At 36.0% G+C, this 11,860-nt stretch overlaps 1 protein-coding gene across 1 annotated transcript in view; it reads left to right on the forward strand.

Moving 5' to 3' along the window:
- The first annotated feature begins 4,654 nt into the window (after nucleotides 1-4,654).
- LOC135224620 (cytosolic Fe-S cluster assembly factor NUBP2-like) overlaps nucleotides 4,655-11,860 on the forward strand; it is a 20,369-nt gene continuing 13,163 nt past the window's right edge. Inside the window, 2 exon segments of the mRNA XM_064263807.1 lie at nucleotides 4,655-4,825; nucleotides 10,578-10,782. Of these exon segments, the coding sequence (XP_064119877.1) occupies nucleotides 4,810-4,825; nucleotides 10,578-10,782 (221 nt within the window). The 5' untranslated portion in view covers nucleotides 4,655-4,809.

The raw sequence follows: 11,860 nt of genomic DNA on the forward strand, positions 1-11,860 counted from the left end.
AGATACCCCACCCACATCTATGTATCGTTCCGCCATTCATAAAGTCTTTGGGTTTCAGAACCAATGGAACAAGGTGAATGGGTTTCTGTCGAGTGGATGGGCGGCGCAACATTTCGTCAAAAGGTGTTTACTTTGCTTAAGTAATGAATGTTCTTCGACTCTTGGCTCGTAATCATTGGCCATGGCGTCGGCTATACAATGTTTACTCTATAAAAATTAAAACTATCGGGTTTAGGTTATTGATAATGCTGACAAAATTTGTGTGTGGTTGTAAAATATACATATGTCAACTTTCAGCTACATCCGATGCTTTGACAAGGAGCAAAGTCCAAAAAACCGTGTTACAGAGGCCCTTAATCTCATAGTAGTACATTATTAGACTTGGCATACAGTGGTCTATAGGCGTGCTAAAATAACGTGAAGATGATACAAATAATAAACTTGGTACTTAATGAGACAGTAAACAACGTAAGAGAAAATGGTATAACAAATTCACTACTGAATTACTGATGTTCCTGGGTTTCCTGTGTTTTGCACCATTAATTACAAAACGCAACACATAGATAGATAGATAGACAAAGTGAGTGGAGTGACTATCACTTCAGTTATTTAAGAGGCATAAATTTCGATAAGTGCCTCCCAGCTAATATCTGAAAGCTTTTTCGTTGTAAGAGGCATACTTTCGCCTAAAAGAGTCCGCAGATGTAAAATGCGTAAGTTGATGATTTTGTGGCATTAGAATGTACATACCAGTTTAAGTATGCGAAACAGAAGGAACATACAAGAATGCCATCAACCATTTTCAGGATTAAATTAAATTGATAATGCAATTATAATTCTGTATCAAACATCTAAAAACACAAGTTGTTTTATGAATTCCCAAGCATGCATTCAACAAATCGAATGAACACTTACCTGATCTTTATGAGATACATCAGGAGTGCAATTTATAGCAGTCACCTCAAACGGCTCCTTCTGTGTTTCTGGAGTACCGTAACTGACACGGGTCTTTTAGTTTTTGATATAGTTTCAAAAGTTTGAAAGAAATAATCATACTAAATAGTAACTCAAGCATTCCTGGAAATTCCCATTGGAACTGATGCCCAGCTCTTCTTTCAACCTTTAGAAGTTTATAAAGTTAAGGTAGAGAGTAAAATAACTTTGTTCTAGAGCATTAAAAAACATAAAAATAGGCTGGTGTTTTGTACAGTCAAGATTATGCTGAAAAGCGTTTCCAAAGATTCTTGTTATTTAATTTTCTTTTTTTTCTTTTACTTTCATGGCACGCAGATGAAATAATGAATAAGGTCCAAAGGATCAGCATGCAGAATATCAAACATTTATAATTTTCTTGTCACCAGTGAAGGAGAATTACACAAGTAGAAACCTCAAGTCAATGATGTTGTAAGGGTTACTAACCATTTTAGAAATATTGCATGCATTACAAAATATCTTTATGTTTATTCTGTAAAAAGAAAAAAAGGTGTCATTGCTTGTGTCATGAATAGAGTGGACTATTGCAACACCGCCTTTTATAATCTACCTGAGATACAACTTAGGAAGCTGCAAAATTGATTAAGTAGAACAGCAAGATTAATAAACGGCATTGCACCTTGGGACAGGATTACCCATGTATTGTTTGAATTGCCCTTACCAATTTTTATGAAGCAATAATAATGTTTAAAATTTGTGTATTGAATCATCAAGCAATGATGACTAGGTGTCTAAAACATGCGAGACTTGCTGTAGACAACACAGACAATTGATGAAATCAACACTAGATTAGCTACAGATGGTTTTGAGTTATCTTAGCCGAGCAGCACTTAGGATGCAGGTTTCAGAGCCGTTAAATCTGCAGCCAAGACTGTAAATAAGCTCTCACTTGAAATCAAGTTTTTCAAGAAAATAAAATTGAAGACTTTCTTATTCTTCGAGTGTTCTGACAGGTGGATTTGACATTTGATACAGAGTACGCCGTACAAATCTGAGAACATCTTAGCAATATTGCACATATGACAAATGCATTTGCGGGTCACGCAGAGCACCTTCAGTGGAGTGAGACCTGAGAATAAAAGAAGCAAACTGTAAGCTGTAAAAACATTTCGATTGTCTTCCAAAAACAGTCTTCCGTGTATTATTATGGTCATTCGAACAAATTTCGTCTTCTTCCGGTGTGTAATGGATACGTGCACATGTCCTGGATTGGTCATAAATTCTCAAAAGCCAATATGATCCGATGAACTTAAAAATAAATAAATAAATACATAAATGAATAGATAAATAAAAAAATAAGTTTCTTGACGAATTATTATTGTGCGTATGTGTACATTTGTTGGTATTCATTTCACGGAAGGAAGTAAAAATTTTCGAATATCATCCGGCTTCCAATGTATTTTTCTATAAGTAAATAAAATCACACGTATGCGTGCTTGAGAAGATATACACCAAAATGCAAAACATTACACACACCAGGAGATCGCAGTAATGCACATTTCAGAGCGAACTCAGCGAACAATGCAAGTCAAACATTTATTCAATATATATACATACATACATACATGTATATATAGTATATATATAATAATATATATATACTATATATATTATATATATATGATATATAAAATATATATAAATAATATATATGTATTTATATATATATATATAATATATATATATATATATATAATATATATAAATATATATATAGCGTTGAAGAGATAAAGGCATGTCTTTCACAAGTATCGTTTATTACGCCAACGTTTCGCATCACATGATGCTTCCTCAAGGCTGGAAATTATATACTATGAATACTAAAACATCACTTGCTCATAAAAAATCTTAAAAAAGCACAAAAAATATTTGACATTTACAAATAGAAACAATTAAAACGAGAACTCGAAAGGAACACCTACCAAGGTAAGAGTTAGAAAGTGACTAAAAAGGCTAAGAGAAAATGAACATAAGAAAGATGACTAAAACGAACGTGGAGAGAGGCAGTATAAAAACGTGTGGAACAGGCAGTTATGCTAAAAACAGTTGTGTGCACGACGATTGGGTGTTTAGTGTTGGTACATTAGTTTTTATAAGGAGTGACTCCAACACCATCAACTCGTCGTCTCTACTTGCAGATCCAATAATCTTAAAATCATTTATGTCCAAGGAATTGCCAGCAGTTAATTTGAAATTGATCCCACGAAATCCTCTAATTATACGTTCTTGTTTTCAGAGTGAAGGACAGACTGAGCCCATCCTTGACATCCAACATCGTTTATAAATATACCTGTCTCAGATGTAGTCTGGGAACTTACGTTGGTGTACGAGGAAGCTTCTCAGGGTCCGTTTCTGCTCCCATCAAGGTATCAGCTTTAGGACGGGGTGCAGATTGTCCAATCCCGAATTATCTAATATTCGGAATCACTCCCAGATTTGTGGTGCCCGCTTGGACATATATGATTTTAAGATTGTTGGATCTGCAAGTAGAGACGACGAGTTGATGGTGTTGGAGTCACTCATAAAAACTAATGTACCAACACTAAACACCCAATCGTCGTCCACACAATTGTTTTTAGCATAACTGCCTGTTCCACACAACTGTTTTTAGCATAACTGCCTGTTTGTTTACTCTCTACATTCGTTTTAGTCATCTTTCTTATGTTTATTTTCTCTTAGCCTTTTTAATAACTTTTTAACTCTTACCTTGGTAGGTGTTCCTTTCGAGTTCTCGTTTTAATTGTTTCTATTTATAAATGTCAAATATTTTTTGTGCTTTTTTAGATGTTTTATGAGTAAGTGATGTTTTAGTATTCATAGAATATAATTTCCAGCCTTGAAGAAGCATCATGTGATGTGAAACGTTGGCGTAATAGACAACACTTGTGAAAGACATGCCTTTACCTCTTCAACCTGGATGTTGGTCGGGTCTGCTACCCCTATGATTCTTCTGTATACCCACACACACACACACACACACACACACACACACACACACACACACACACACACACATAGTCACAATTTCATAAAAACAAAAAAAAGACGACACAATAATTTCATGTCAATTGTTGGGGAAGTTATCCCAGTACCCTCCCTCTTACTGCGACCATGAGCTTTACAATAATTTTTTATGCGTTAAAAATCAATGGAAATGTCAAGCTTATAATTATAATGAAACATGATAGATTTCTCTTTGTAGTTGCAATCAGCCACGTCTGGCTGCCAACTGGGTTTTCTGTGAACTATCATCTACTGAGTATGCTAATTTGGTGGCGATAAGATAGCTGACATATTATTTACTTATGTTCCGACTCTCAATCTAGTTCAGTTTTTTTTTTTTTTTTTTTCTTTTTTTATCGGCGTATGATGCGACTAGAATTAGATTCACATTTACGCAGCAGTAGCTACACCATGAATAAAATGATAGAATAATTTCTAATGCTTTTTCTAATGCTTTGCTGTGTTGAGAACTAGAAGAAACATACAAAGCAAGGTCTCTCTATATCTATGTTCTATAGACCTTGATACGAAGAAATATAATAACGCACGTGAAACCACAGGGAATCTATACACAAACAAGCAAAGGCAACCTAGGAGTCGGGAGCTGTTGCAAAGTGAAATATATGATTTTACTACTACTGTCATAGTTACCGTAAGTTCGCACCTTCGTAGTTTGACATTATATGACATTCCTCTCCGACCAAGAGCTGAAACATTTAAGGAAATCAAATGTCGGTGGTCTTTGACGTTTAAAGCATACCTAAGAAAAAAAGGAAGAAATATTGAACGGCTTTAACTGATAAATCGGTGGATATGACTTCGCCAGTGGGTAAGTCTGTTTAAATACCTAGCTAGTAGCCTAGTACTACCTAGGTACCTATGGGCTAGGTACTACTAGGTATTACTATAGCTAGTAGTAGGTAGTAGCCTAGCTAGTTGATCGGTAATCTAGGCCTATTTTTAGGCGAGTTGGTCTTACTAAGTTTTAGCTTGGCTGAAAGTTTAACAAGCTAGGTATCGAGAGACCAGAGGTCTGCTTTGCACTATAGGCTAGCTAATGTTTTTTGTTGTAGACTAGGCATAGGGTAAAACACCGCATGGCCTGCAGCAGGCCATGTATGATCTATGCATGCAACCTCCCGAAAAAGTACATTATAACGCGTCCTGACACCCGAGATGGGCATCAGTCGCGACTTGTTGTTGGTGAGAATCGGAGCTAAAGACCTCTACTCTCCTTTTGAAGTATTTTCTCCAAAGTTAGAAATTAAGGCCAAATTTTAAGATTTAAACAGAGGGTAGTGGAAAGGGTGGCTACGGCAGTGGAAATCTCACCAAAACGCTTTCGAAATTTTTACTTACGTTTCAATATTTTAGAAGATTGACACCATCTCAATGTTTACGGAGTCGCTTGTGTCAACAAACTTCCCATTTCCTGTGATAAATCCGCACACCACTTGTACCCACAGATGCTGGGGCACTTTCATCACAACAATTGGAACACGGTCCCTTACCAGGACGCTTTTAAGTAAACAACTGTTTTGGTAGAAGATGACGACGAAGCGTGCACTAGGTATTTCACCTAAAGGTTGGGAAGCGCCTCAGCGGCGTGGTTGGTATGGTATTAGCGTCCCACCTTGGTGGTCGCGGGTTCGATTCTCGGGCATTCCACTGAGGGGTGAGAGATGTGTATTTCTGGTAATAGCAGTTCACTCTCGACGTGGTTTGGAAGTCACGTAAAGCCGTTGGTCCCGTTGCTGAATAACCACTGGTTCCATGCAACGTAAAAGCACCATACAAACAAACAAATAAACAAACCTAAAGGTTGGAAGCAAATGAGGGTAAAATACCGCTGTGCGACCATTGATCGGAAAAAAAGACTACCGTTTCACTCGATATTTAGGTAGTAGCCTAATTGGTGAAAGAACAATACATTTCAGTACTTAAGCATTCCATTCAAAAGACTGAAGTTTCGTCATGAGATACTAGGTATAGGAAACCGCCATACAAAGTAAAATAATCATGTGAAGTCTTTGTAAAACATGTATTGAAGGTAGTGTTTACTTTAAATCCAATCTAGGTATGGCGTGTGATGGTTGTGAGTGCAATTCTTTTCTATAATTGGGACCATGTCCTTCCCAGCCTTCCCAGCACTCATTTGTTGCCTACCTATAGCTAGTACTAGTGAAAGTATGAGACGTCTTATTCCTGGGGTCATGTTTTGAACTGCAGTGCATTTTTACCTTGTAATCAGTGGTTTTATCCTTACTGCCATCACAACTGAAATCCACAGTGCTTATTTGATTGTAATTAGGCTATACCTACACATTTCGTTCTTAATTCATTCCAAATTCCACTTGACATATACGCTAGTTTGTTTACAGCAGAGCCATGGCAGGAATAATTTTTCAGCCTTGTTGTACATCTGGCAGCCAGAATCCATGAGCTGCAGGCGACAGTTTAGGGAATTGTTTGTGAGAATTTTTTTTTATTTTTTTGCTATATATTTATATATATGTATAGCACTTTTCATTTATTTAAGTCTATATCACTATTTTGACTTTTTTTTATTTTTCATAATTGTATGGCTGAAATAATTTGTTTTTAATTTTTAATAATTGTACAGCTGAAACAAATGTAACCTTTAATGTGTGCTAGGAATGGCAAGTCATTGTTGCCAATTTAGTGGAACTTGACAAATACGCCGATGCCTTTACAAACTGTTTCCATGAATTCTAGATGTCATAGTAATGGAATAATGAAAGTGATTGCACTACTGCACAGGTGGTTGCCTGGGTGCACAGCAGTGCTTTACCATATGCCTACTAGGTATATTTCATTTCTGCAGGTTTTTGTTTGATGGAGAGCACGAGTGAAATAGCTACACCATCAATAACAAGATAGGTAGCCCAAGCAGTTGGAAACACACATGGCATAGCCTAAGGCTAGGCCTTTGTGTAATCAGTAATAAGCCCAAAACAAGTTATAAAGTACAAAGATGCGACAAGGCTAGGGTAAAATACTAAGTGGCTGGCCTCTATCGTAGCGCAACCACCTTCCTGAAAAATAACTTAACACTTCCTGTAACCCAGGATAGAAATTAGTCAAGAGCCAGCGTCCGTCAAAGCAACACCTCAAGACCTCTACTTCTCTCTCGAAGTAAGTTTCATCTCCCAAGTCATAAATTAATGCCATAATTTCCGATTTTTGGGAAAGTGATCGCACTATGGTAGAGGTGGCTGCCAGGTGGCCATCTGGTATTTTACTCTAATTACATTTTTCTGGGAAACATGGAACACTTAGTACTAACTTTACTCAGAGTGTTGTTTCTTAGGTGTAGGCTACATGATGAGCCTTCTGTTCTGTAACCAACTTAACCAGATACAGGATGCCAAGGATAGCCAAGCTAGAAAACAGTATGGTAAAACTACAAAACAGTTCTGCATGAACCATTACCTCGGAAATGAATTTTTCCTATACTTTTACGTAGTGTTGCTGATAAAGGGGGTGGTGGTATGTAGTCTATTGTCGATCAACTATTATTAACCTTGCATCTCTATCCAATATGGTTGGGGACCCTTTTGGAACGCAGTGTTTTGGATGGGGAAACACTCAGAGAAAGACCGGACATGTTTGAGTTATGGAGTGGTTCCACGCACACACAAGTCATAAGGGACTCATATGTTCAAGAAGGAATTGGCTAAGGAAATCCATTATAAAAGGAACTATACTGACCTATCCTAAACTAGTTGGCCATGTTACTTAGCTGGGTGTCACCCTGGACCCCCTGGTGAAGAAAACTCCCAGAATACCATAGAAAAACTATTTCCATACAATGAACTTACCTGTCAGATATATACATAGCTAAGACTCCGTCGTCCCAGCTATGTATATATCTGCCAGGTAAGTATGTATGAAACTTTATTGTATTATAACAATATCATATTTCTAACTCCATGTTTAGTTAATTGTTTTACAGATGTATTGATTTGTATTAATATACATGCATATTAATGTTATTGATTTTCTATCAGTATATCTTAAGCCAAAGAAAGCCATTGTTAAACAGTATTAGTTGCTTAAAAAAAAGTAAAGAATCTACATAGTAAGTAAGACTTGTCATTATAAACTAGGTACAGTCCAAAAAAATTGAAAGAAACTTGCTTCTCAAGATGTAGCAGAGTTAGCAAGAAGAAGTGTTCATATCAAAGAGAAATATGGCGTGTAGTACGAAAGTGGTCTAACCTGCCCGATGTTAGTTTTGAGTAATTAGTAGTGAAAGTTGATTACCGATTATTACCAAATAAAGACTAACGGTGCTTTTAGTGTGAAAGTGGTCTAATCTGCCTGATGTTAGTTTTGAGTAATTATGTTCAAAGTTAATTACTGATTACTACTGAATAAAGTGTACTATTACCATTATATACCATTACTATTATACATAAAATTAAATGTTGAGGCTAGATCTTTCACCCCACTGAATTTTGATAACTTTTTAGTTTTTATTGTTTTTTTTTTTGTTTTTTTTTTTGTTTATGGTCGAATTTTTTATTTACTCCCTCCCCCACACTATATTTTTTCCCCCCAGAAAGTCATGGTTTTAGATTCATTTTTAAAGATTACATGAAATAAGAAGAGTTCTGTGAAAAAAAAAAAAATTATTTTGCTGTGCCTAATTCTGAGGTAGCGTGGCTGACAACACTTGAGGCACGCTCTGATTGGGCATTGGCTGCAGCAACCTCCCAGGTTAGAACACTCTTGCATCAGATCTAAAGTTAGTCTGCACCTCTTGTTGGACCAAAACATGCCACATTAGACCATAGTAAACCCTGCAGGATGTTCGCTTTTGCCTTTTCTTACATCAGTACATGGTTTGTGAATCTACGGACATCACGTTCCCGCCTATATCTCCAAACTGCCATTTATCAGTGTTAGACCACTTTCTCACTACACATCTCAAATATGTCAAAAGTTAACAAAACCTTGCTACAGTGTCAGGTGTCAGATATAGGTCTATTTATAACTAGTCTCTTGCATTCTATAAGGGGAAGTATACCAGCAGAATGATCATCATTTGTTAATTGGTGTTATTGAATATGGTGCTTACAAGAATTTGTAAGCTATTGACCATTGCAGTTCGGTGATACATTGATTTGTAGCCACATACCTGACCTTAGAATGTTCTAGCATTTTCTTGTGTTTAATACAGTTTTGATATCTAATTTTCGAGTAACCCTCTTGTATGGTGTTTGTGCTCCCTTCCCTTATGGAACTCAGTGAGAAACCAAGGTTTTTATGGTTGAAAAAGTCAAAAGCAAGTGATTTGTACTAAGAAGACCAATCAAAAGTGCATAAATCATAAGACAAGCAGTTGAATGTATGTTTGTTACCACCTGTGTAATCAGCAACAATCTCCCCCCCTTCACCTCCACCCCTAAATTATAAAACAAGGAAATTAGTGGGTTAACCATAATCTAACCTAACCTTATCTAGCCTAACCAAGGTTAGGGAATGGGTCCTACCTGGCCAGAAGCTTAAGTGTTGTATGGCCAAATGGATTGTCCCCAGAATGTTCAAAATGTGGCAAACAGTAAATAAGGCATAGGATTATAAACTCTGCTAAAAACAATAGGTATAAAAAGTCATATACATATTCACAATCAACTTAACCTGCCAAGTTAGTCAACAGTTAATATGATAGCATTCTCATCAGATTTAGACATGGTAAAGGCAAATCCTGCTGCATTTTGTGGTACATACAGTGGGTACTCGTAACTTTCCACCAATATTTCATAAGAAAAAACACCAAAATGTCCATCATTCAGCTTTTAAGGAATTTTTATCAAGAACACCAAGTAGCAAACAAATGCTGTGTTTAAAGGTTGTAAGCTGTGAATAGATTGACATAGTTTGGGCATATCATGAGAGTGCGAGAGGATCAATTAGTTAGAGAAGTGTTAGATTTGGAAGTGGCAGGATGCCAACCTTGGGAAAGACCCAAGGGATCATAGAGAGGGCAATTATTGCTTCTTTGGTGTTAATAGATAAAAAATGTAAATAAAATAAAAATGAGGATAAATCCATTCAAACAGCCCACTTTATAGAACTGCATATTTGTAGTCTTTTATGTAAGGCTGCCATAAGTCTTGGATAAGTAGAAACCACACACTTGGATAGGCTAAGATGTAATTAATTTTATAATCTAGGGAAGAAACAACACATACCTTTCAATAGTTCCCTTGTTTTTAGTGCTGTATTGTTTATTTCCCAGTATGCTGTTGGTAATTTGGTAGTATACATCATGAGTTGATTAACTGATGCTTGGAAATAATTATCTTGTAACCCATAAAGCTTTAGACAGTGAGTGGCAAGGGATGACATCAACATTAGGTAATTTTAACTTAAATTATTTTATAAAGATTATACATACAATATGTCCTGTGCTCTGTCAGCAACTTTAGTAAATACTGCAGTAAAGTACCAAGTTTTCTTGTTAGTTTTTGGAATATTTAAATGAACCACAGCATAAAATAAATTATTTATTTTGAAATTTTTTTTATTTTTTATTAATTTATTATTTTCAGATCCTGTTTTGGAAGGTGTTGGAGATACTTTACTAGTTTTATCTGGCAAAGGAGGAGTTGGGAAAAGCACGGCGACTGTACAGTTAGCATTAACACTGAGGGCTGCTGGCCACCGGGTTGGTATCTTGGATGTAGATTTATGTGGACCTTCAATGCCAAGAATGCTTGGAGTGGAAGGGAAAGATGTCCTAACACATCCTAATGGGTCAGTTTTAGCTTTGATTTTTGTTTTTTAAAGTTGATAAAATTTAATATGCTGAGGTTTACTCAACTGAAAAGTAGGACTTCCAGAGGGTTGCGAGCCGCATATTGTTTACATTACCTAACACATTTACCATTTGGAAGAAAAGTTGAAGACTGTTTTAGCTAGTTAGTCATCATTTCATAAGATGTACGGGTACTGTTATTCTAGGTGTCATACCCCTAATTTCATATTACATATATCCAGTAATTCACTCGGGTATCTGATTCAGAATACAGTGTTCCCCCTGTATTTGTGGGCGATGCGTACCAGACCCCCACAAATAGCTAGAATCAGCAAATAGTTGAAACCTCTATAAAAACATATAAAATTTTTTATTTTGTTAGTTAAAACTCAAGAAAAACCATAAAAATTTATAACACCTGGCTTTTTAAAAAGTTTTATCACAAAAAGTGCATTTTATGATGAAATTAATAATAATAAAAAAAAATTGTGGATATTTCTCTTAGAAAAATAACACGAATAGGCAAATAACAGGGTATATGTTCCTGAGAGAAATCTGCGAATATGTGAGTGCGAATATGGGGTTCACTATATGCTTAATCTGATTATTTGTTAGTGATAGATATTAATTATGATGCAACCATCCTTGCCTCTGCTTTGTAGTTAAAGCACCATTTTATCAACACTCAATTGCTATGCTATAGCTCAGAATGCAGGATACCAAAAGGACCACAGAGGTCAAATTAAGACTGGGGAGTTGACACTGTCTTTCCTTTGTCATATGTCATTTTTTTCCACTAATAGGCATGCTAGATTATAAGACTTTTGTTTCTTGATTCTTATACAGTAATTGTTTAGGGCTGCCAGACTAGTGTAATTTGTGACCCATAAATGTCACAAGTTCACAGATTTTGTGTGTTTCTACTTCAACCTCAATCATCGCTACATCCATATAATGTGTACTTCTTATTGCTACACAGTATTTTTATTTCTTTTTATGATTAATTCTAGTCACTGTCTGATTTGAGATTAGTCTTCCAAGGGGTAGTCTTTATCATAGTACAGTAATAGCTTCTTA

The sequence above is a fragment of the Macrobrachium nipponense genome, chromosome 12, assembly GCF_015104395.2.
Source record: "Macrobrachium nipponense isolate FS-2020 chromosome 12, ASM1510439v2, whole genome shotgun sequence".
NCBI lineage: Eukaryota > Metazoa > Arthropoda > Malacostraca > Decapoda > Palaemonidae > Macrobrachium > Macrobrachium nipponense.